The 27,174-nt window shown below is 39.1% G+C and overlaps 1 protein-coding gene across 1 annotated transcript; it reads left to right on the plus strand.

The window, feature by feature from the left end:
* Positions 1-177: 177 nt before the first annotated feature.
* si:dkey-110c1.10 (unconventional myosin-Va) lies at positions 178-25,450 on the plus strand. Its single transcript, XM_053635114.1, has 34 exons — positions 178-247; positions 851-961; positions 3,621-3,789; positions 5,080-5,224; positions 5,618-5,774; positions 5,869-6,012; positions 6,127-6,208; positions 6,307-6,414; positions 6,496-6,608; positions 6,782-7,050; positions 7,122-7,203; positions 7,498-7,638; positions 10,941-11,066; positions 11,159-11,242; positions 11,360-11,586; positions 11,665-11,751; positions 12,292-12,612; positions 13,108-13,264; positions 13,416-13,655; positions 14,320-14,529; positions 14,669-14,762; positions 18,603-18,757; positions 19,000-19,173; positions 20,285-20,385; positions 20,834-21,062; positions 21,097-21,205; positions 21,298-21,420; positions 21,937-22,088; positions 22,457-22,546; positions 23,251-23,383; positions 24,029-24,329; positions 24,675-24,849; positions 24,936-25,016; positions 25,283-25,450. The coding sequence occupies exons 1-34, from the start codon at positions 221-223 to the stop codon at positions 25,448-25,450; spliced, it is 5,085 nt and encodes a 1,694-aa protein (XP_053491089.1). The 5' UTR covers positions 178-220.
* Positions 25,451-27,174: the final 1,724 nt, after the last annotated feature.

Below are 27,174 nucleotides of genomic sequence, written 5' to 3' on the forward strand. Positions count from 1 at the left end.
AACCGTTAACTTGCCATTAAAGTTATGATGCCAGAGCAAAGGGCACAGGACCGGTGACTCTGAGGGAGAGGGACTAAGCGAGGAAGCAGTGTTTGTATCACTATTGTAGTGAATCATTTTTTAAAATTATTATTATTATTTTTAATTTTTTATTTATTTTTTTGCGCTTTTTTTGCGTTACTGCCTTTATTGTCTCCTACAGCAAATAACTCGGGTTAATATGACATCTCCTGAACTCTACACTAAGGTGAGAATGGAAATCTGCTTTACATAGAGGTCCAGGATGTAACTCATTCTCATAAAGATGGTAAAAGCTAACGTTGATAACATTCTTTTTTTCCCAAAATGTTTCTGTTAAAATCCTGCCAGAGGAATTTGTTGCTCGTGGGAAAACTATTACCTGTTCAGTGGGTGTTTTAAGCTGATGAAGAGCCACAAGACTGGAGCGGAATGAATGACACGGTGTTAATGTTTAATGCAGAAGAGTCTAATTTGTGCTGATGATGGAGAAATGCTGTCACTGGGTTGGGCTACAGATATACAGGAACCTGAGGGTTTTGTGCTGTTAAGAAAAAAATGGATGGAATTTTGCTCATAAAGATAGTGTCAACCTTTTTTTCCTTGGAGAATTATGGTGCTAGAGAGCAGAGGGTTTTAATTGTATATTCACTGTTCAAAACTATTCTCCAGACATCCAGTTGCTCAGAAGCTACCTCCTATCGTACATACAAAATGCATTAAAATGGGTGATTTTAATTTTACATAAGGCTGTGATGTAATCGCTGGTGAAGAATGTGATGTGGGCACTCACTGGCTCTTATAATGCATGTGTGAACCACTCTGTTCCAAGGGAGCGTGTGTGTGGGTGCCAGATTCTGAAGAGGTGTGGGTGTGTGCTCAGCTTGAACAAGACTACCAACCTGGGGATCAGCAACTCACATTAAAGCTCAGCGATGGCACAGTGAGACACACACACACACACACACACACACACACACACACACACACACACTATACATTCTTCAGTAATTACATAATCCAAAAGTAAAACAATGATTTTTGTTTACTGAGAAAACATTTGAGCAAACCTACTTCTTTCTTGAACAGTAGATCATTAAACTCAGGCCAGTCTACTGCTTGTGTTGGGAAATGCTGTCCCTTTAACTCTCAACATACAGTACATTGTAATACTCTGTGATCCTGCAAGTACAATGTGTTTACAGTTTAGAAATCACCAGAATTATGAGCCGTGTCAAGCAGTCAGTGATCTTCAATTCTACCACATTCCTGTAACATGTTAGAATTGTTGCCAACTGTATTACAAATTAACATGTTTTAATAAAAGAATAAAATTGCTCAACTAACTGGTTTCAATGACATAAAATTCTTTAACATATAATATACTTTTTACATATAAAAAAGTTGAATTAATCCAGACCTAAATAAAAGCAGTTGTAACGCCACTGACAAACATGAGTGGGTTACCTGGAAAGTATTTAAAAATAAAAAAGTAATGAAGCCACATTACAATAAATCTAAAAATAGACAGCATGGTGGCACAGTGGTAGTGTTACTGCCTCACAGCTCTATGGTCCCCAGTTTGATCCGGAGGTTGGGTTACTGTCTGTATGGATTTTCTGTGCATGTTCTCCCTGCGTCCATATGGGTTTCCTCTGGGTTCTCCAGTTCCTCTCACTTCCCAGAAAATGCCAGTAGAAGGACTGACTATGCTAAATTGACCTAGGTGTGTGTGTGCATGGTGCACTGTGGTGCACTGTGATCTGCTGGCATCCTGTGCAAGGTGTATCTTTGCCTTATGCCTACAGCCATGACCAAATGTATTGGCAGTGACATAAATTTTGTGTTTTGCAAAGTTTGCTGCTTCACTTGGTGTGGTGTTGATTCACATTGTTTCTAGATTATTGTGCAGAGTGATCAGATGCATTTTAAATAATTGCAAAAAGCTTCGTTGGCCAAAAAAACCCAACTTTATCACAAAACCGCCAAATTTCACTGTTTTTTGGCCCTCGCACAATGACCACCTAAAATCATTTCACTAATCATGTCATCTGCATATGGGAAACTGTCAAAGAGTACTACTCATGTGAAATAACTATGATTCTGATTGGATTATAAGAGCAGACTGATTGCTATAAAAGGAGGGAAGAAGTGTTCTTGTGTTAGCAATGGTTACCTCCAAAGAAAGATGTGCAGCCATCGTCGTTTTGCATCAAAATAGCCTCACATGCAAGGTCATTGCTGCAAACAATATTACACCTGAAAGACCCATTTACCGAATCATCAAGAACTTCAAAGAGAGAGGTTCAACTGCAGTGAAGAAGGCTTCAGGACATCCCAAAGTGCCCAGCAAGCACCAGGACTGTCTCTTCCTGGGGAGTCAACTATGGAATCGTGTCACCACCTGTGCAGAGCTTGCTCAATACTGGGAACAGGTGGGTGTGAGTGCATCTGCACGCACAGTGAGGTAAAGAATTTTGGACAACAGCCTGTTGTCAAGAAGGGCAGCAAAGAAACCACTTCTCTCCAAGAAAAACATCAAGGACAGACTGACAGTCTGCAGGAAGTACAAAGATTGGACAGCAGAAGACTGGTGTAAAGTTATATTCTCTGATGATGCCCCCTTCCGACTGTTTGGGGCATCTGGAAAATCGATTGTCCAGAGAAGAAAAGGTGAATGCTACCATGAGTCCTGTGTCGTGCCAACAGTGAAGCATCCTGAGACCATCCATGTGTGGGGTTGCTTTTCATCCAAGGGAGTGGGCTCTCTCACAATTCTGTCCAAAAACACTACCAGGAATAAAGAATGGTATCAAAATGTCCTGCAAGAGAAACTTCTCTCAACAATCCAGGAGCAATTTGGTGATAATCCGTGAATTTTCCAGCATGATGGAGCATCATGTCACAAGGCACGAGTGTTAATGATGTGACTCGGAGATCATTAATCCCAAAGAGAACCTGTGGTCAATCCTCAAAATGAGAGTGGACAAGCTGAAACCCACAAATTGGGATCAACTCTGAGCAGTAAGAAGGCAAGAATGGATTGCCATCAGTCAGGATTTGGCCCAGAAGCTGATCTCCAGCATGCCAGAGCGGATTGCAGAGGTTATGAAAAACAAGGGTCAACACTGTAAACATTGACTCTTTGCATATATTGAATGTTTTTTGAAAATAAAAGCCTTTAAAACTTATAAAATGCTTATCATTGTTTTCCAGTATACCATAGAAATGTGAAAAAATTATTTGCAAGTACTGAAGCAGCAAACTTTACAAAACACAAAATTTATGTCAATGCCAATACATTTGTCCATGACTGTAGTGTATCAGTCTCCAGATCCACCTTGACCCTGACCAGAATAAAGTAACTACTGAAAATTAATAAATGAATAAGTGAAAGAAAGAATTAAAAATAAATATGTAATGTTGCATTTTTATTTCCTGGGTTGTAGCCAGGAATGCTTGGCTTTGGCCCACCAAACCGTCTTGTTTCATTTAGCATTTTGTATAAATCCTACTGGAATTACTGTGAGCCCCCCTCCAGCTGTGGGCTACTAGAATTTCCTTTCACCCCACTAGTGATTGCCCTGGTTATTCCCCCTCAGCAGATGCAGTACCCTATCGCACCCTCTACTGGTTTGCCCCCTCTGGGAAACCCGGATATACTGGAGGGTGAAAACGACCTGACAGCACTCACCTTCCTACATGAGCCTGCCGTGCTGCACAACCTGCGCGTGCGCTTCCTCCACTACAACAGCATCTACACCTACTGTGGTGCGTGACCAGTTTACACACACACATACACACACACACACACACACACACACACACACACACAATTACATGCCAATTCAGAAGGCTCCCCTCTGTGGCTTTGGTGGGAGTACTGAAAATAGAGACTGAATGTGCTTGAATGTTCAAAACAGTGTTCTTATCAGCCAAAATCCCTGACTAAATTTAAATCCACGGCCTAGTGTTCTCTCAAAGTCAGAACACAAGTGTTTGGCTGTTGTTTAGCTCACTACCAAAAGTAGAAAATTATTTAATTTATTTTGCCTTTAAAATATTTAATCTGTTAGTCAAATTTAATGAAGCCTTCTTTTGAGCTCTCCTGCAACCATTGATATAACCACGCCCCTTCAAAACAGAATCATCGAGAGCCATTATAGCATCTACTAACTTACTTTTCAAAATGATTACTAATACATGTCTAAGATTAATTTAATGTCTTTATTTTGTCATTTTGAGTCTTTGAAAGTAACTAGAAGGCAACAGACTAAAGTTCAGAAACATTTCCTGGAGAGGACCCCAACAAGTCCTGCGCTTCAGGTTCGAAAACCTCCATAATCCTGAGGAATGTCACGAGTCGTGGTCGAGCCAGAAGCAGGTGCAGATAATGACTTTTATTGAAGCAAACGTACTAAGAAACAAAGACACTAAGACAACTTGAAACAACACTGTGGCATGAAACAAAACACTGAGACATAAACAACATGAGTCTAAGACAACTTGGCATAATACTGTGGCAAAACTAAACATAAACTAATAAGATCAAGAAACATGGAACACAGCGATCTAAGACAACGAAAGACAGTGAATCAGTGCAGACAATGGCTATATATACACATGAGTGCTCATTAACCAAAACGTGAATCAGGTGCAGGTGGTCATGTGACATGTAGTGCAGTGCAGTGGCTGATGGGAAGTGGAGTCCAGAGCTTCCTGATACGTGACAAGGAATCACGGTTAGCAAGTAACTTGTGGTTATAATGGTCATAATAGATAGCAAACCTCTTTTATAGTCTGTGCTATAGGTTCTGTTATAAAAGGGGATAAAGTTCACTGTAACACAGGTCCATCAAAAGGATTCACTGTTTTTAAAAAATAATGTTAAATAGAACTAGACAACTTCCAGAAGCTAACAGTTGTAACTCAGTTCTGTTGGTCTGAAGGTGGACAGACTTAAGTATCTCTCTCTGTAGAAAAAAGTCCAAGTCTGAATCAGAACTGAAGACGAACTGAAGCATAAACTCTTTCATTTCCCTCCTACTCTGTGTCATTTAGGAATCGTGTTAGTGGCCCTGAACCCATATGAACAGCTGCCCATTTATGGAGAAGAGGTGATGGATGCATACAGCGGGCAGGACATGGCTGATATGGATCCTCATATCTTCTCCATAGCAGAGGAAGCCTATCGTACCATGATCAGGTCAGCAGTAAATATGGGACTGCAGGTATAAACTGTAGAGTATGAAATAATGGTTCCTACTCCCTATGTAGTACAAAAGAGGCTTAAACCATGCTCACGCTCTTCATTATGTCCTTTGATTGTCTTTATAGAAACACCTATAATGGGTGGGTAATCAGCATTACAGAGGCAATAGCTGTACATACAGAGGGCATGGAATTGCCAAGTCTGTGTATATTCATTTTGAATACAAGTGCCTCAAAATTTATAATCTTGAATGTAAAAGTGGGTACCCTGTGGACAAAGGCTGTTTACAGCTTTTCTATCTGTACATGCATACATATCTGGTCGTTCAACGTCTTTCACCACACAGTAGTTGCATACTGAATGTGAGGATTTTTTTTTCATGTATAGGGAGGAGAGAAACCAGTCCATTATCATTAGTGGTGAGTCAGGATCTGGGAAAACCGTGTCTGCAAAGTTCACCATGCGCTACTTTGCTGTGGTTGGAGGAGCAGCTCAGCAGACCAGTGTAGAGGAGAAAGTCTTAGCCTCCAATCCCATCATGGAGGTACTGGGGCAGACTTTGTGTTTGTTCTGTTATATTAGTGAACTTTTAATGGAGTTTTCCAGAATTTTACAATATGAAATATTTTGTCTTGAAGGCTATTGGGAATGCTAAAACTACTCGCAATGACAACAGCAGCAGATTTGGGAAGTATATTGAGATTGGCTTTGGATCTAAAGGAGATATAATTGGAGCAAACATGAGGACTTACCTCTTGGAGAAATCTAGAGTTGTTTTTCAGGTACCTTTAATTTCATATGCACCACTGATATCTCCTTATCTTTACTGTTCATAACAATGTATATTTAGTGTTTTTATTTCATGTTTATGTCTTTTGATTCCTTATACCTTTTAGGCCCCAGAGGAAAGGAACTATCACATTTTCTACCAGCTTTGTGCCTCCAGAAACCTACCAGAACTGAGGCCACTCAAACTTGGTAAGCTATAAATTTCTGTCAGAAACAATAAAGCCTGTTTGTATGTTTTTGCACGATGATTAGATTTTGATCAGAATAGCTGAATCTCTTGTTCCTAGACACTGCAGAGCATTTTAGATACACAAACCAAGGACAGGAGACAAACATTCCAGGTACAGATGATGCCATGGAGCTGGATCATACTCGAAATGCTTTGACTATTCTGGGTAAGACATGTGCATGCATAACACATTGATCTGAACTGTTTCCATGTGTCATCTGAAGTAATGTCTGGTTCAACTCTGCAGGAGTTCCACCTGACCAGCAGATGGAGTTCTTTCGGATTTTGGCAGCTGTCCTCCATCTTGGAAATGTTGGCATCCAAGCCAGTGGCAGAGGAGGCGAACGTAGCTACATCAATGTGCGAGCATAAAAAAAGTCATTTCACAATGTTTTAGCCATGCAAAGAAATAATATCTCTAACGTCTGTATCCTCAGATTTTATCATCATTTACCATATATATATATATATATATATATATATGTGTGTGTGTGTGTGTGTGTGTGTGTGTGTGTGTGTGTGTGTATTGCCAGGCAGATGACAAATCTCTGGTGGTCTTCTCCAAACTAATGGGGGTTGAGGGCCCTCAGATGGCCCACTGGTTATGTCATCAGCGTCTAGCTATAGGTGGGGAGCTACTGGTAAAGCCTATGTCAGCCCAGAAGGCTAATGAGGCACGGGACGCTCTGGCTAAACATGTGTATGGGCAACTCTTTACCTGGACTGTACAGAGGCTGAACTCAGCTCTAAGGGCACAAAGAGAGCAACCTAAGACGTGTATAGGAGTGCTGGACATCTATGGGTACGTTGGGACATCTAGGATAGTTTTAATCATGTGCCATCCCTGATCTTTGCTGTCTCTCCTTTTAACAGGTTTGAGACCTTTGACAGAAACAGCTTTGAACAATTCTGCATTAATTACGCCAATGAGAAACTTCAGCAACAGTTCAACAGGGTAAATAAACCAATTGTAAAGATTCTGAGATAATTAGAAATAAATCAGTACGAAAATGCAAAAAATGCCTCGTCAGAAGAATCTAAAGATCGCATAGAACTCATTAACAGTTTTGTTATACTTATGTAAAGGAAATAATAAAAGATAATGTAAAAAAAGCTTTGTAAGAAAAACATGTCCGTTTTTTTTCTTTAAAAAACTGTTTTCTTCTTAATTAGCTCGCCCCTCTTTCTCTAGACTATATTCCACTACTGTGGTATATGTTGTGATAGCTGTCTCTTGTCATTTTTGCAGCATGTGTTCCAGCTGGAGCAGGAGGAGTATGAGCGAGAGGAGCTACCCTGGAACCGTATTGAGTTCAGTGATAACCAGCCCTGCATAACCCTCATAGAGGGCTCTCTGGGTCTCCTGGACCTGCTGGATGAGGAATGCAGAGTGAGTTGGCTTACTACTGTTACTACAGTCCTCTTTAGAGTCCAGTCCTTACAGATTAGGAACAGATTAAAAAAGATACAAAGGAAATGCCAGCCTGCCAATTCTGGGTCCCACTTTTTTATGTGATCCAGGAGTTGGTAACCTTTTCAGACTTATTTACATTTTAAATAAACCTAATTATCTAAAATAGCTGCATGCTTTCTTTAGTATAAATAACAGGGATGTGTAGACTTTTTATATCCACTTTGTATATACTCTTTAGTTGTTGCACACTTTATTGTGTTGTGGATTTGATTTTGAATGGAAATAATTAGCATTTTTACCCATCAATCTACACTTAAATGCCTATATTTGACGAAGTAAAACATGTTTTTAGATATTTTTGAATAATTGATTAAAAATCAAAAACTTACATTTCTTATTCACAAGAGCATTCACAGAGTCAGGTGAATCCTATCTGCTTTACTTATCCTTGAGAACTCAACTCGAGTCAAGTTGTTGCAATTTGAATTGATTGGAAATAGTTTGGAAAGGCACACACCAGGGTCTATAAGTGCTCACAATTTACACCGCATTTTCAGGACAAAAACCCAGCCATGATGTCCAAGGAACTGTTTATGGATCTCCCTGATCAAATTTTGGCAAGTCATATATCAGGGCAACAATTTCTAAGCCTTTGATTGTTCCCAGGACCACAGTGGCCTCAATATTTTTTTAAAATAGAAGAAGCTTGGCACAACTTGAACTTTCCTAGAGTTGGCCATCCAGCCTAATTGTGAAACCTGGAAAGAAGAAAGAAATGACCCAAGAGTCACTCTAAAAGAGCTCCAAAAAGTCCTGTGCAGAGATGGGTGAACCTGTTGGACAGACAACTATCTCTGCAGCACTCTATAAATCAGGCCTGACAGGCATGACAGAGTGGCCAGAAGGAAGTTACAATATTGAGTAAAAGGCATATGATAGCTTAAAGGACTCTGGCAACATGTGGAAAAAAACCTCTTTGGGCAGAACAGTAAGCACTATGGCAAAAAACAGGCAATGCACATCACCTGGCTAAAACCATCCCTACTGTGAAACATGGTGCTGGCAGCATCATGCTATCAGGGTGTGATAGGGACAGGGAGAGTGTTAACATTGAAGGTCAGATGAATGCAGCCAAATACAGGAACATCCTTGAAGAAAACCAACTCCAGAGTACACGCAAACTCAAACTGGGGTGAGAGTTCACCTTTCAACATGCCACTGACCTTAAACAAAAGGTCAAAAACAACAATGGAGTGGCTTCAAGGCAAGTCTCTGAATGTCCTTGTGTGGCCCAGCCAAAGCCCAGACTTAAACACCATTGAACATCTGTGCAGACACCTGAAGATGATAGTTCAAAGATGCTCACCATCCAATCTGATGAAACTTGAGAGGATCTACCATGAAAAATGGGATAAACTGCCCAAATTAAGGTGTGTGGTAATAAATTTAAGACACAGGAAAACACAAGGGTAACAGAGTATGTAGTTTATTGAGAATCACTATCATACACATCATACACTGGGTAGGGAACATGACTTGTCAGAGAATAATCTGTTAGTGAAAGGCACTATGGTGGCGTGTTTGTAGCAAAGCTACTATCGTCATCAGGGGAACAAATACACAGGCCCTCCACAGAGGCCATGGGAAACAGTTGAACCTCAGTTTGAGTAGAAGCATGAGCATAGGTCACCGCTGGAATGATACGATAAGTGGGAGGATAAGGAAACCCTGGGGATACAGGTGAGGAGCAGAGATGTTCCAGCAGAGCTGTAATATCCACTGCCAAATAAGCCAGCTGATGACGTATATATTCACCCAGGCCTGTGAGATTGAGCAGCCGAGAGAGAGAAAGTCCAGCTGAAGGAGTGCGTTGATCAGCTGGACAGAGATCAGAGAGAAAGGACAAAAATGAGATAAAACAATAGTGGTAACACTTAAAATATATCCACATATATACATGTACAAGCACATGCAAAGAATGTAGGAAACAGGTATCAATACATGGCATAGAGAAAGCATACAGTTGAAAACACACACTTATAAGATGTTTAAGAAACACACACACACACACACACACACACACACACACAGAATGTTTAAGAAGCACCAAAACATATAAACAAACTTAGAATTAGAGAAGAAATATGTGTAACATTAAGCAACAATAAAAATACATCTCACCCATTATGAAGAAGTGATAAAATAACCAAATTTTCCAGGACAACGGGGCGATGAGATGTGCACAGCTCAGTTACCGAAAATGGGAGTGCCAGTAAGGACCTTGGAAAATGTTTTAAATACCCGAAAGAAAAACATGAAGATAAGGGGATAGCCAATGTCTGAAAATGGGTTTTAAGGGGATTCCAGAGTGAGAAAAGTTGGTTCTAATGCTATTTCAAATTGGGCAAACTAGGATTTAAGGGAAATCAAAAAAGACATTATTACAGCATATTGAGATTTCAAAAGAATGAGATAATTACGTGTAACCTAAAGATAAGACTGTATAAATAGGGTATTGAGTCTGTGCTTAGATTCAGATCACGTTGGGACATCTCACTGCTTGGATCTCATGTTGTTTTTTGAACAATAAACTGGATTTTTGCTTCACTCATCCAACGTGTTCTAGATTTTTACTTTCAATTGTGCTTTTGAGTATGATCACTTATGGAATAAGGTCATTAGCACCACTAGTAATTTTTGACACAACAATGGCTTTGAGGCAAGTCTCTGAATGTCCTTGTGTGGCCCAGCCAAAGCCCAGACTTAAACACCATTGAACATCTGTGCAGACACCTGAAGATGACAGTTCAGAGATGCTCACCATCCAATCTGATGGAACTTGAGAGGATCTGCCATGAAAAATGGGATAAACTGCCCAAATTCAGGTGTGCAAAGCTTGTAGTGACATATCCAAGAAGACTTGTAGCTGTAATTGCTGCCAAAGGGGTTGAATGAAGAGTCTGAATACTTTTGAATAAGAGATTTCAGTTTTTGATTTTTAATTACTTGTTGAAAATCCCCAAAACATGTTTTCACTTCATCATTATGGGTGATTAAGTGTACATTGATGGGTCATAATAGCAATTATATCCATTCAAAATCAAATCCAGAGCACAATAAAGTCTGTAACAGGTAAAGGGGGCTGAATACTTTCTGAACCCACTGTATATGGCAAATTTTAGTATGGTTTTAGTCTAACACTAGGGAACCATACAGAATCACCCAAAAAGCCGTATCTGACTAAACTCTGCTGAATTCTACTGTTATTCTGATACAAGATTCCTAAAGGCTCAGATGAAAACTGGGCACGAAAACTGTACGACCAGCACCTGAACCGAAGCCCCAACTTTCGCAAGCCACGCATGTCTAATGTTGCCTTTATTGTGCTCCATTTTGCTGATATGGTTAGTCACTTCAATTTAACATTTTATTCTAGTTCTAATTCTTTTCTATGATAAATACACCACCTTTAAGCTGCTTTATTTTCCCCTTTCAGGTCCAGTATGAATGTGAAGGATTTTTAGATAAAAATCGTGACACAATATTTGAAGAGCCCATTAATATAATGCGCGCCAGTCAGGTACAGATGTACCTTTGCTTTTTCTACACCTCCTCTGGTCTTTGATAAAGTGTATACTGAATATTGAAAGCTGAACAGATAAAAATAATCCTCTATGGTCATTTTCTGTCTCTTTAGTCAGAGCTGGTTGCTGAGTTGTTCCAGCAGGGGTCAGCCGGGGGCCCTCTCTCTGCCTCATCTGTGCCTGCGAGTGTGCGTCCAGGAAAAAGAGCTCACCGCGAGCACAAACTGACGGTGGGCTTCCAGTTCCGACAGTCTCTGCAGCTCCTGATGGACACCCTGAACAGCACCACCCCACATTATGTACGCTGCATCAAACCCAACGACCTCAAACAGCCTTTCCTGTATGTATGCCGGGGTCTCTGCTATTCTAGTGTTTTATCTGCTTAATATCTTGAGTAATTTGTCTCTCTCTGTCTCAGGTTTGATCCTAAAAGGGCAGTACAACAGCTGCGAGCCTGTGGTGTTCTGGAGACAATCCGCATCAGTGCTGCAGGCTACCCATCCAGGCAAAGTCTAGTCTTTCATATGCAGCTCAGTACAGAGATTCCAGATACTGTAGATTAAAGTAAAAGATCACAACTCAACTTTGTAAAACATGAAAATAGAAATGCAGTTAGAGTTATAGGAAGGAAATTTTAGATTTTTAGTTTAGTAGTAAGAACACTCTAAACTTTATAAAATGTGTGTTTTTTATGATTAAATCATTTTAGTGGACATTTGAAGTAATTTGAGTAATAAGTGAGTCAAAGTGCCAAAACTGCTACTGCAGCACTGCGTTGTTTAAGAAATAGGCTGAGCAGAAATATTGGAAAATCTTAGTTGGTGTTAAACATTTAACAGGCAAGTTTTACTGTATCACAACATAGATGAGCCTATCCAGTTCAAAGTATGCATATGGAGGCCATATAACACTAGCTTACTAGAGGAAGGGGGGTGTAGGCTGGGGTGTTCAACAATCTGGATTAGTGTAAGTGTTTCTGTAAATATTTCTTCTTGTTTTAGGCCTTTAGGTCTTGCCAAACTTTGTATTCTTTTTTCCCCTCAAGGTGGACATATGAGGACTTCTTCAGTCGTTATAGAGTTCTCCTTCATAGTTTATCTGTTCAGGAAGATTTACGGGCATCCTGCCGAAAAGAAATTCCTGACCTTATCCATGACCCTGAGCAGTATTGTTTTGGCAAGACAAAAATATTCTTTCGGGGGGGTCAGGTAGCTTTGCTGGAGAAGCTGAGGGCTGAGAGGCTACGGGCAGCAGGGGTAAAGATCCAGAGCTGGGTGAGAGGCTGGATCCAGCGCCGACGCTATCTGCAGCTACGCTGGGCCACTTTGATTCTGCAGAGATACACCCGGGGAGCTCTGACCCGCAGGTAACTCTTTTTCACTGACAATCTTGAAACATTCTGTGCCTTTCACCACAGGCATGCTGGGTCGAAATCTTTTTGTTTTATTACTAAAATGCTGCTGGCCAAAAACGAGAAGCAGTGATGTCACAGGCTTATGGGCCATGTTATTTTCATGAACATTATTAAAGTAAGATATGCAGTGTTTTGAAACATCTTTGATGAAAAATAGCCAAATTAAATATTATTACAAGAGGAAATAACTGTTTTACCTGGTTAATGCAACTAAATACAAGTTCTGGATGTATGCTACTGCTAACAAACCTTTCTTTAAGCAGCTAAACACAAAATAAACAACCAAAAGCAATTAAAAACATGCATCTGTTGAACAATGATTGCAATTAATGCCATATTTTGTCTTGTATAAAAAACTCTCAGCTCTTTGAACTGTTCTCTTGTTTTGTCTTCACTTCTGTATTGTGCTTTAATATTGTTTGTTAATGTGATGTTCTCTGATGTTAGATTGGCTTGGACACTGAGGTATACACGGGCTGCTCTGGTCATTCAGAAGACTTACCGTATGGTAATAGTAAGGCAGCTGTACCTTACTGCTAGAAAGGCAGCAATAACTATCCAGGCCTTTGCCAGGGGCATGCAGGCTCGCCATGCATACAGAATGGTAAAGTGCTTTCTAAATATCCAACTTGATAGACTGACATTAAGTATGTGACTAGATGTGAATCTATCCATGCTGAGACCATGATCTATTGCATGTGTGTATGTTTGCATAATAAATCACTAGTGGTGTGTCTTTAACTCTGTGGCTGTAGCTGCTGATGGAGAGGGCAGCAGTTTGTCTACAGGCATGGGTGCGCTGCTGGCTTGCTCGACGTTGGTTCAAACGCATTAGGGCAGCGGTGGTGCTGATGCAGTGCTGTGTGCGCAGGAGAGCTGCACGTAAGGAGTTCCAGAAGTTGCGAGCACAAGCTCGCTCTGTGGAGAGGTACAGAGAGCTCAACAAGGGCATGGAGGTCAAACTCATGCAGCTTCAGCTGCGTGCTGACCAGCAGGTGAGGAAGGAGAAGATTTTTCTTGAAAGGTCAAGCTATGGCCAAGTTTTAACCTCTTGGCAGAGGTTTCCTGTTCCTAGTCACCCAGGTGTACTAAAAGAAAATGTAAAATATCAATAGGAATATACTTCAAATATATTTTTTGCATATGAATTCATAGAGGTGCCAATAATTGTGGCAGACATATATTTAACAAAGTTTTTTTTTTTCTAATAAACCTGTGTCTGCAATTGTTTGATATCCATGAGAGCAGAGTATTTTTGTGAATTTTTTTAAACAAAAGATCAAAAAGTTAAACAATTAAGACAATTTTTCACAGCTTTCTTTGTTCATATTTACCAAGGGTGCCAATATTAGTGGAGGGCATTGTAGCACCCAATAGCTGAAGTTGAAACTTGACAACCCCAGAAAAATTTAACTGCACAATTCTAAAATTTGCTTCCTCATCCAAGTAATGTTTTACCTCTTATTTAAAAAAAAAAAAAAAACACCATTACCTGAGCAATTGACCAACCTATTGTCTCAAAGGGTGCCAGTAATTTTGGAGCTGACTGTGTGTTCTTTATTAATGCTGCGGATAATCATAGCCCACTTCTCATTATATAAGTTAAAGTTTCAGACCACAGGTCTTAACAATTCCCTAAATGTATGTGGTGCGTCTTAGGCCAGAGAAAGCGCATCTCTACGTGAATCTCTCCATGCTGAACGCGAGTCACACAATACAGAGGTGGATCAGCTGCACTCAACTCTGCTCAAACTGCAGCAGCAGCTCCAGGAGCAGAGCCAAGCTGTTCCCTCTTTCACAGCCAAACAAGAGGAGGAAAAGAGGAGAGCTGAGGAGAGAGCAGCTCAGGAGATTCACCAGCTCACACAGGTCTGTGTGTCCACTGGCATGAGTCCGAAGGGGAACTGTCCAGTTAGTAATTTAGAGTCCATGCAGTTCTCTTTACATGTTGCATGTTTCTCTCTGCATGTCATATGTCTCTCTTTTGCTGTTTTCTTTTCTCCTGTAGGAGATGGAAGCTTTGAAAGAGGAGAGGGACTCTTTGGAAAAGGAAAGAGATGATCTGGTCACTCGTTTATGGGAGCAGGAGAAAATTCAAGAAGGTAAAGGGGTGCTTAGTGTTCTCTTTTCACATCAACACTTCTTAATTTATTTTTTGTTTTGGTTCTGAATATTAAATGCATCAGTTATATGTTGGCATCAGTTATATGGGTGTGCAACTCTCCACCTGAAATGACAGGATGATCTCAGTATATGATTAGTGCTATGATATATGAACGACACATTTAAAGAAGTACAATTTAGGGCAAATTGAATGTATTGTGATGTGGTGCATGACTTGGACTTGCCTTGGATTTGAGTCACAAATTTGCTGACTTTCAACTTGACATAGTTAAATAAGACTTGCGACTCAACTTTGACACTGTCATTTGACACTTGTGACTTCACTTGGGGCTCAAAATACTTTCTTATAAGACAAGGATTAATTAAAGCTGCAAGCAGCATTGTCAGAGGTGAGGCTCATATTCACAGATACACTACAATTGTTGCATAAGCAAATACAGGAAAGCAGAGCCTTAACTATAGGCAAAGGGATGCAAGAATGATTTGTAGTTTCATGCATTTGTCAGTCCGTTATCGGAAAACAGTTTTGAATATCAATATTCCTTTCATAAATTTTGTTTAGACAGGTCTCAAGATGATATGAGCCAAATTTAGTAGAGATTGGAGTAACATAAATGGCAGTTAGATGTAAGCATTTTTAGTATGTTAATGTTACATTTGACTAGTAGGTGGTGCTGCCACAAAATTTGTTGCATAGCGTCAGGTCATGGTTCTGAGTATGCATACCAAGTTTTGTGTCAGAAATTGACACCATAGGGTGCATTGACCTCGGCACAAGCGAGGGAATCTAGGGATACCTGAAGATACCTGGATTTTAAATTTTGGACACAAGGTTCAAAAGTTATGACCATAAACAAACTTGCAAATTAGGCCCAGATTTAACCCAGTGGTGGTGCTAGAGTGTTGGCAGCACTTGGCCTAAATTTTGTCAGAATGTAGACCCTCCCCAATCCTTGTGCGAAATTTCACAACTTTTTACCAAACGGTTCTATGGGCTGCCATAGACATCCTAGCCAGAGGAGGAAGAAGAAGCAGAAGAAGCAGAAGAAGAAGAAGAAGAAGAGGAAGAAGAAGAAGAAGAAGAAGAAAAAGGCAAAATAACAATAGGGTGTCTATGCTTGGCTAGCTAATGAAATATTGTTTTAATCATTGATTTCCATGATATCAGTGTTAAGATGTGCATTTAATAAAACATGCAGTGAACTGTAGTGTTCCCCACATTCTTGGTGGCCATGAAAGAAGTAGAGAGGCTTACAGACAAAAGATAAAATCTTTTGAAATAAAAACATACTGGATATTGTGAGTATATTTATTTTGCATACTTTCATACAAACCTATTTTTAAGTATGCATACTTAAAATTTTGTCATGGATACATGATTGTCATGGTTTTTTAAGTATGCATATAATATTTCTAATTACCCACACTTATTTTGTGTACAATTTTTTAAAAAGAAATATGCATACTTGTATATATATATACATACTTACATTATATATATGTAGCATACGTAATGTTAAGTATTTGTAGATATTTTTAATGATTTGTACTTTCATGTTTCTATGCTTGTATAAGACTTGTATTAGTACATCAGGTAAGCATTCCTGAATTAATTAATCCATTGGGTAAGTTAAATAAACTTTCACAAAATCCTGCTGCAGTGGTGGGTTGGCATAAGTAGTGTTATGGCTTCACATTCCAAGGCTTACTGGTTCCATGCTGAGCTGCAGTCACTTTTGTAGAGTTTCACAGTATCTCCTGGGCTTGTGTAGGTTTCTCTACAAACATGACCACAACTCAGCATTGAACCAGTAACCCTTGAACATGAAGCAATAGCACTAGCCATTATGCCCACTCACCATTGCAGGAAGATTGAACTAAAGTTGAACTAACTTACCCAATGGATCAATTAACTAAGCAATGTTTAAATGATTTACTAATAAATAGAATTATTTAAGCATAAAAATGTGAAAGTACAAATCACTAAAACTAGATACAAATACTAAAAATACTAATTATGCTAAGCAAGTATGCATATAAAACTTACACAAAATAAGCATGGGTACTTAAAAAATGATAAACAAGTATCCATACTAGAATTTAAGTATGCATACTCAAAAAACAAGTGTGCGTACTAGAATTTTAAGTATGCATACTAGAATTTTAATTATCTATGACAAAATTTCAAGTATGCATATTTTTTTTTAAATGTTTACTTGAAGGCATGCAAAATGTATATTCTCTCATAATCCAGTATGTTTTTATTTCAAAAGATACACAATAAGTATCCTAAATAAATATGCATATTAAAAAAAAAAGTCCTACACAAATTAAGCATGGGTACTTAAAAATTTTTTAAACAAGTATCCATACTAGACTTTTAAGTATGCATGCTAGAATTTTAGGTATGCATACTCAAAAAAAAAAACAAAAACAAAAAAACCAAGTGTGCATACTAGAATTTTAAGACTTTTAAGTGTGCATACTAGAATTTTAAGACTTTTAAGTGTGTATACTAGAATTCTAAGTATGCATACTAGAATTTTAATTATCTATGACAAAATTTCAAGTATGCATATTTTTAAAAATGTTTACTTGAAAGTATGCAAAATGTATACTCTCTCAGACTCCAGTATGTTTTTATTTCAAAAGATTTGATTCACATCTGTAAGTCTCAGGGGTTAAAGTAATACACAGTACAATACACAATACAATTTTAACACTGATATCATGGAAATGGGATTAAAACAACATTTCATTGCACATGTTTCTGTTCTAATGGTTTCATCCAAAAGCTACAATTGGGTAGTTCGTTGGTCAAGCCTTAGGTTTTTAGTGTTCCTTCTATGTCAGTTTGAGCATCAGAATCATACTGAAACGATTAATTAATTCAATCATCTACAAATTTTTCCTGTTCTATGAGCTGTCATAGCCTTCAAGAGCAGACGAAGAAGCATAATAATAATAATAATAATAATAATAATAATAACACATTTCCTGACAACAGAGGCCCTTTGCTGTAGCCATGATCCCAAAGACAGTAGCCTTTGCCTACAAAGATTGTGTCATTTGCAACATCAAAAGGGCTGCAACATGTAGAACCTTTGGTTCAAGCATATCAGATGCGAAAGCAACAACTTAAAATTTTGTTTGGCATTTGAAGTACCACAAAGCAAATGCCAAGTCATCTATCAATTGAACTGAGATAGTTGGGTACCTTTAGTAAAAACAGTCTGCACCTCATTTCATAGTTTCTGAAAACTCCAGATTTCCTGAAATATTTAATTCCTGAAATACTGTATGTATCTTTTGCACATTTCTCAACCATAAGTAAAGTTTAGCCTTTTAAAATGTGGCTACAACCAAAAGTGAAAAGGGTGAACATTGCATTTAAAGGTTGCATTCTGAATGCAGCAGATACTTTGGCAGTTTATATCTGTTTACAAACTGAATTGATTAGGCTTTTGTCCATTTTATTACAGTATAACATGATCTTTGCAGGTAGATAGCTTAGACTAAATTAAAAGGTAAATAAAAACATTGAAAATGTATTTATGATTTCTTACAGTTAAAGTGTCAACTTATGTTATTGACATTTTTTTGTCTGTTTGCCAGAATTTAACTGCATATACATCCGACAGGTTTGCATAGACTGCCACAGATATATTTAAAAAGTGGCAGGGCACGCCTCCTTCACTGGGACTGACAAACACACAGGCCATGTTTCCTATGCTGAGAATGAAAGCCAACATCCTTAATGTCGTGACTTTGTTGTTGCTCTGTGTGTGTATGTATGTGTGTGTGTGTGTGTGTGTTAGAGAGCAGGCAGCAGTCTGTGTTGCAGGCAGGAGCAGCAGTACAGGCCGAGCTGGAGGAGGAGAGGAGGAGATATCAGGGCTTGCTGAGGGAGTTTACCCGCTTAGAGCAGAGATACGACAACCTGAGGGAGATGAGCATGCTCCCTACTTCTGAGGTACTGCTGCTGCAGTGAGACAGGAAGGGAGAGAAAATTATGATATTGTCAAAAGAGAAAATACATTCTAAATAAGAAGAATTCTGTTGCAGTGTTGTTTCTGTTCCAAGAAAAAAAAAAGTGTCTAGGTGTCCAGGTTGCTTGTCTTGGTGAAACTCGTACTTTGTTCTACATGAGCTTCAGACTCTCTATTATTCTTTGTAAGGAAGCTGATTTACACTTGTGTCTTTGTATTGCTGCAGCGTTGGCCTGGACACAGAAGAACTGATTCCATTCAGAGTGTTTCTTTGGACCCTGTTTCTCCCATCTCTCCATCCTTTGGCAGCTTCCCTGACTTTTCCTCTTCTGAGGAGAGCAGGAGGATCAGCGTTACCTCACCTTTTGACAGGAGGCCCGGCAGCACAGAGGCACCTTTGGTGAGACGAGCCACTGCTCTCAGCTTCATGTTTTAATTTGACTATATTTGCTCTTTCACATCACATGTCCAACCATGATGCTGGATATGAGAGATTTGTTTAAATTATGCGAGCATTTGTTTAGACTTTTATTAACTACATTAGGTGTGTTAGATTATGGTTGAAATTTAATTTGCTGAGTTGTCACATTATCAGGTATACCTACTATATATGTTGTATAATTACTGATTGTCGCACATTAGATATACGCAATTTGTCAGCCATTCTCTGTGCAGCACTGGAGTAGTAGACCATTCTCAGCACTGCAGTGACACTTAGTCGAGCGTGTGGCGCTGATGTCAGATATAACAGTAGCTGGGTTTTTTAATTACTGTGTACATTTATTGGCCATGTTATTAGATACACCTACCTTGTTGGTGCACCTTTTTTCTGTGTACAAATTGTGTTGATCATCCTCTGTTCTTCATCAGTGTCAGTTTCTGACCACAACATCATTGATAATTTTTTTCAATTCAATTTATTTATATAGAACTTTTAACATAAGCAGCTTTACAGAAATCTAAATTTAAATGTGTCCCGAATAAGCAAGCCAGAGGTGGCAAGGAAAAACTCCCTGAGATGACATGAGGAAAAAACCTTGAGAGGAACCAGGCTCAAAAGGGAACCCATCCTCTTCTGGCTGACACTGGATGTTAACTGGTTATTCATATTTATATTTATTCATTTGGTAAACACTTGTATCCAAAGTGACTTAAAATTGAGAACAATCCAAACTGTGTGGGTTAAATAACAGACCCAAAGGACTTGGGCTTTGAACATGAAAAACTCCACTATTTCCAAAGGAAAATGCCCTGAAGGTTCAGAGCAAAAAGGAAGTAGAACCAAACAGCATCTGACCAGCAGTGACCCTATGATGGTCCCTTTCTTTTGATGCGGTATAGGGGGGCTGACAAACTGCGTATAGCATCAGAGTGGCTACACTCAGTAACTGTACCTACGAAGTGCACCTCTATGGTTGGTTTACCTGAGAAAATGGTAAATGTTCAGGCTCATTTTGACCCAGCATGTGTCTGAGCTGCTTTGAATATTGTACTCTTTTGCACTGATATAGAATGCATTAATGGAGGATCTGGGTGTGTCAAAGGACACAGTAGGAAAGATGCAAGGAGAGGACCTTTACCATGCTTATGATGCCGTCAGGGTGGCCAACAAGTCAGTTTCTTCTCTTACACCTAATATTTATTTCTCTTATTGAATAATGAATATTTATCATTATCTGTTGATGTTGTTAATATTATTATTTTTAATTATTGTGCAGCAAATACATACAAATATTGAAACTTTTTTGTCCATAAAATGAATTTGTAGTTAAGCTGCTATTAGTTATTAAGAAATGATTATTCCCTATTTTGAACCACTTGTATTTGCTGATGGTGATTTGGCTTCTAGTGAATTATTGAATGGGGAATTTCAGATATAAAGCTTACTGCACATTCCCTTCTCCTCTACAATTATTTACATAAATTTTGTTTATATAATCTGAAATTTTGTGTGTTATGTGTGAATAATATATACATGTAACTTATACATGTATTTTGCAACACTGCAAAAATATTGTATTGTATGTGGTGTGTGATAGCAATGTTACATGTTACTGCAGGTTTCTGGAGAGGCAGCTGCTGGCTAAAAGAGCTGAGTGGGAGCAGGAGAAAATTGTTCTTACTCAGCAGCTCCATGAAGCCCACACTAGAGATGCTCCAGTTAGCACAGAGCTGAAGGTGATCATCTGCATCAGCTTCACTCACAGCTTCCCTCCTCCAGCATCTCTCTTCAGTGAAGCTGACTCCTCTGCACTAACGCCTATTCCTATTGCTCTGCCATGTAGCACTGTTTTGGGTTGATGACACATGTGTGTGTGTTTAGGAGCTAATGGAGCAGCTGGAGGTTCGGGAACACGAATGCTGCAGGCTGAGGAGGGAACTAAAGGAGCTGAAACACACAGTGACACTCAGAAAAATTATTTCTTATGCAGGTCTGTCAGATACCAAAAAACCCCCACATACTCACACATACACACACAAGACTCACAGCTTAAATGTAACAGTATAACGTGGTTCTGTTCAGGTCCGGCCATGTCTGCATCTCAGAATACAGTGAATACACCACAACATTTGGGCCTGACACTGACTGGACTACTGGAGTGTAGGAAGAGAGATGAGAACAGACTGATAAAAAACCTCATTACAGGTAGGTACACACACAAACACACACACACACACACACCAGTCACCAAACAGTGTGTCTGCAATGCAGTTCCTACATTGCATACTGTACATGCCTGAATTCCTTTCACATGGCCAAAAAACAGACCATGTTAAAACTAAAAAAACCTCATGCATCCGAATGGCACAGCTGTGTAAGGTTATGCTCTATCGTCTAAAAATTGTAAGTTGCAATTACAGGTGTCAGACTGTATACCTGTCTTCAAACACCCAGTGACTAGCGATTTGAGCCTGTTAGTGCTGTGCTGTGCTGTATCTGGTGCTTTTCAAACTGTAGTATCACATTTATGAATACAGTTATCTTATAGAACATTAAAAAAGGTAAAATGATTTCCACCCAAGTCTGTACAGCCTTAATAACAGTTAAATAATATGTTGGTTGGGCGCGCACACACACACACACACACACACACATTGAATACAATACTACCTTTAAATCATTACTGAATGTGTCAGTGATGTGCTGCGTTTTGTTCTGCAGATGTACGAGTGGATGTGGCTCTTTCTCTGGCACCAGGACTGGCAGCACAGATCCTGTTCCTGTGTGTGCGTCAGGCGGACTGCAGCAGGGATGAGGCTCGGGCCCGAGGCCTCTGTATCACTGTGCTGACTGCCATCAAAGCAGCCTTAAAAGTAAAACCCACAAACACACTGTGCTAATTATAAGATGGGTTAAGCATTCCCCCAAGTATCAGAAAGTCATTGTGGGACTGATATTAGCATGGAAACACAATAAATATGCTAAACTGATTTCTGTGAAGCTGTTGGTTATGCTGGATTCCTTTAGCTTTGTCTTACTCTTATTTGTCATATTTATTAGTTCATCTAGGATCAAAGTGCTAACAGTTTAATTCTGTTGGACGATTTTTGGGTGACCTCTTATGGGGGATGTCAATCAATGTTCATGAGGATTCAAAATGTCCACATGAGGTCATTCAGATGATGAAGGACCAGTACCATATGCAGACTTAAATAGACTTTATATTTGTTTCCTGCTTTAGAAGCACAGTGGTGATTTGGACATGACAGCGCTGTGGCTGAAGAATGCTTACCTGCTCAAAGACCTGCTCACCCAGCATTCACCCACACAGGTCCCAGCTGCTCGCTTTATCCATGTGCAGACTATTTCAGGCTAAGCTATTTTGTTGTCAGCATTAATATCTGTAATATAGTGCATGACAAAGCAAAACTTTTCAACTAACACTCCAGCATTTTTGCAACCTAATCTCTATCCACTGTGTAGACCAAAAACAAGACGTCTGGCATGTGTCCTAGGGCACAAGAGGGAAACCTCTTTTTTTACTCAAAAACATACTTATAATTGAAGCTTAAAGACAAGAATATATAATGCAAATCCAAAGCCACAATAGTGATACATAGTCACACAATAATAATAATAATAATACAGGTCTTAAGATGAGTTGGACATCCTTTTAATAAAACATCCTAGCTGGACATTGAGAAAATTTAACAAAGCTGTTCTTATGTAGTTTTACTCAATTTTCCAACACTGGAACAGTCAAAACAAATTCCAGTTACACGTTTTGGCTGTATCCATCCGCCAATATGCAGAAACTGCTGGCAACACACGTCTATGTAACACACTTTCTGCAGAAGACTTACCTAATTAAGATTAGACATGTGTAGAGCTTAATTCCGATCTTTCACACCTGTAGTGTTCTACAAAAATACATATGCATATCTAACTCCAAAACTGATAATTCATAATTATTGAATGATCTTAAACATTAATCTTGAACTATTAAACATGTTTGTGTTTGTGGTTGAGTAGGAGACAGGGAGAGGTGAGGATGTGCTCCCACTGCAGGTGGAGCTGAAGGAGCAGGTACGAATGCTCGGTGATGTGTGTATTCAGGCTTACCAGCAGCTCCTCTCCATCGCTGAGAGCCGCCTGCAGCCCATCATTGGTACAGTTCTCTCATCATAGCTTCTGTGGTCATCATTGTTGCATACAGAATTTTAGTTGTCCCATCATATAGGAATGTGTAAGGAATAAAACACGATGGGGTGTGCTCTTACAGGAAAGTAATGACAGGGTGGTGTGGGGCGGCCAAATGTGTTACTGGTAGCGCCCCAAAATTTATTATTTTTCCATAACAGCACACCCTAAAGTGTTTTGTTCCTCATATACCACAGCAATATGATGACATTTTTAAACTTATTAATGAACGACATCATATTGTAGAACAGCTGTGAAACGTTAGTTCCTGTTATCACTCACGTTATAGCAGTCATTCTCTCACCAGCCTTTTTTTTCTGTCTTGATATTAATAAGATGAAAATACACCGCTTTTCATGTTACAGAGAAAGGTTCTGTCATGAAAACTTTCCTATGGTGCAAAACTTACAAACTGTTAACACTCGAGACTCTTTCCATACATGTTACATAAATGTCTCCTCACAGAAAACTTCACCATATAAACCTTTATATTTTTCTTTGTTAAATAATATGATGTTTTTTAAAAAAAATATTTAATATTAGTCTTAGATCTTACATTAATTCACTGTGTAAGTTGTCACCATATAAGTAATAACCTATTAGAACGCTTCAGTTCCAGCCATGTTGGAGAGCGAGACCATCCCAGGCCTGTCTGGAGCTGTGGTGAAGCTGGTCACCTCTCGTAAGCGTGCGAGTTCAGACCCTCGGCCTGCAGGCTCTCCGGATGGGACCAGCATGGCGACTATACTGAGGGAGCTAGGAGCTCTGCACACTGCACTGGTGCGGCAGGAGCTTCCCGCTGCCCTGCTCGAACAGGCCTTCCGCCAGCTCACACACCTGCTCGCTGCCTGCGCACTCAACAGCCTCATACTGCGCAAAGACATGTGCTGCTGGAACCGTGGCATGCTGATCCGGTCAGCAAACGTTAATGCTGACAATCCATAATAAGTAGACTAGTGCTAAAACTATAGAAAAGAAAAACAAATCATGTGAGTTTAGAATATGAGAACATATTAAATTCATCCTCAGCTTCGGACGCGAACACTGTAAACACAGAATATTTGAGTCACCTAAAAAAAATCTGAAAATTCTAAAAGTATTGATGTGTTTACGAACTGCATAAGTTAAAGTGCTTCAGATATTTTCATATAACAGTTTTAGTGCTATACTTACTGCAGCTTTTTCAAGCAGTTCACCAAGCTGCGTCACTCCTAATGCTTTTTCTTTCCCGACTCACTGCTTATTTTTTTCTTCCTCAGGTATAATGTGAGTTTGCTGGAGGAGTGGCTGAGGAGTCATGGCCTGCAGACAGGGGGCGCTGCAGCCACACTGGAGCCCCTCATCCAGGCAACACAGCTCCTCCAAATGAGCAAGAAGTCAGAGGCTGACGGACAGGCCATAGTTGACACCTGCAATGCCCTGTCCAGCCAGCAGGTGGTGCACCAGAATTAAATATAGGGCTACTGTAATGACGGGAAAGTAAATGAGTTGTATGTTAATAGTAATATCTTATTTTGCAGGTTTTGAAGATTTTATCACAGTACACTCCACAGGGTGATGCTGAAGAGAGAGTCACGCTCCGTTTCATTCGCATTGTTCAGGTACAAATGCATGTTTTAGTTAGTAAACAAACTCAAATATGTTTTTAAGAAAATTATGCAAAACACACCAAATCACATCACTTGTAACCCTTGTAAGCTTGCTGAGAGTCAAAGAGTGACCAGAATTAATACAATCAATTAAATTATTATTATTATTAAAAAAAAAAATTACCATTTTTGAAAGAAAACAAACAAACAAATAAAAAACGTGAATGAAGAATACGTGCTCATGAGAGGATGCTAACGGTTTCTACGGGGTTCTCCAGGGGCTGCTGAAGGGGCGTGTGGATGGAAACATTACTGCTGCTGGACTGTTGCTGGACATTCGGAGGGTTTTCCCCGTCACCTTCCCACACACATCGCCTTCACCAATCAGCGCCGAGCAGCTGCACATCCCGGAAGCACTCAAAATCAACTTCCTGCACAGAGTCTGAGGGTATCTAAGAACTGGCAACACATCAAGTGCACTTCACTGAAACCTCCAAAACCACATGACCATTTGTGTAGCGCTCATCCTATGTTTACATTTCTGAACTACATGGGGTAATTGATCTATTTTTAAAGGATTTATTTTGTTATATAACTCAATTGATTTAGTGTATTATCATATTATTATGTGTGCTGATTATCACTAATCATGGAATATAATAATAATAACCACCACCACAACCAATAATAATAATAATAATGATGATGCAAATAATTTTATTTATAGCCATTTATTTAATATATTTATGACCATTTATTAAGTAGAAACACAGCAAAAATGCTATTAATTTCACTTTCATCCCCAATAAGAACAATAATAGTTAGAAAAACAGAAATTATAAACATCTTTGTATAAAAAAAGTCTCTCATGCTAGTACTCTGTATCACTACACATCAGTAATACATATTTATATATTCACAAGCCTTTCAAAAAATAGAAAATAAAAAAAGACAACATTTTGAAAATCACATCAAAGACACATGCTGGCACAAGAGAGATCTTTTCCAACATGCACTGTTTCCTATCTACAGATCTGGAGTCATGGTATGGGTGAGGCCAGACATCAGTGCACTCTGTGTGTGTGTGTGTGTGTGTGTGTGTGTGTGTGTGTGTGTGCATGAACGCGTGATCTCTGTGTGCTTTGTTTACATGCTCTCACTCGTTTATGTTCCTACTCAGTTCTTATTGACAGTCATTTTGGCATCTCACACACAGCTTCAGAGCCTCTCATAACATCTGTGTAGCATTCACTGATCTTGATTGAAGCCTTAAAGTCTTGATTTAAAACATTCAGGAATAAAATTGTGGCTGTAAATGAATGTATACATACTTTAACCTAATTAGGATAAAATAGCAGTGACATCATCATGGATGGTTTGTGTAGATAATCTACAATGTAAAACAATAAAAAAAAATTGTTAACTAAAACTTTGATGCATAGACTATGTCTAGTGTTGATTTGACACGATTTGACACTTGGAAACCGTTAGTTGTAAAGGTCAAGTTGGGGAATTGGTTTAAAATAAATAATTTATAAAATTACCAAAAATCCCTAAATTGGCTATTTCTCTGATTGGCAATGCTTTCTAGAAGGTTCCTCCAGAAACATTATAAACTGAGGTGACAGTGCATTGGTCAAAACAACCCACAGTTGTATTATGGGAAATCCCAATCAATTATTAAAGCCACAACAAGGAATCAGACAGATTTATCATATTCTTACACTGATGCAAGCACAGATTTAGGATACTGATGACTTTGTGACAGTTCAAAACTTAAGGTCAGACTTCACAACTCTTAACTTGTCAATGATAGATATGATGATGATACAATGCATGATTTATTGTGGTTTACCTGCAGAGGAGCTACACACTCTGTATTTAATAACATAGTCTATCTAAAGCCAGCATGCTTCCTAATGCATTAGCTAATACATCATTAGCCTTAGCTTAGAGTCCTATCATGATAAACATTTGTAAACTGTGATAGAAATAACATTGTAAAACCAAAATAGCTAAAGTTCACAGGGACCAGCAAGCTCTACAGCTAGCAAACCTCCTGAATGGCTTCCTATTGCACATACAGTGAACTAAATAGGGTGTAGAAGTCATTATGTTGAGTGCAGAAAGTAGTGGGGAATGTATTATCCTTTGGTCTGACAACCACAGC

The sequence above is a fragment of the Ictalurus furcatus genome, chromosome 10 (assembly GCF_023375685.1).
Source record: "Ictalurus furcatus strain D&B chromosome 10, Billie_1.0, whole genome shotgun sequence".
Lineage (NCBI taxonomy): Eukaryota > Metazoa > Chordata > Actinopteri > Siluriformes > Ictaluridae > Ictalurus > Ictalurus furcatus.

Bases quoted from the DNA above. Each gene is read 5' to 3' on its own strand.
- si:dkey-110c1.10 (XM_053635114.1), top strand. From the start codon at position 221: ATGACATCTCCTGAACTCTACACTAAG. The intron at 7,051-7,121 runs GTACGTTGGGAC...TCCTTTTAACAG, and splicing joins GGAGTGCTGGACATCTATGG to GTTTGAGACCTTTGACAGAA. The intron at 21,063-21,096 runs GTTTTGGGTTGA...GTGTGTGTTTAG, and splicing joins TTGCTCTGCCATGTAGCACT to GAGCTAATGGAGCAGCTGGA.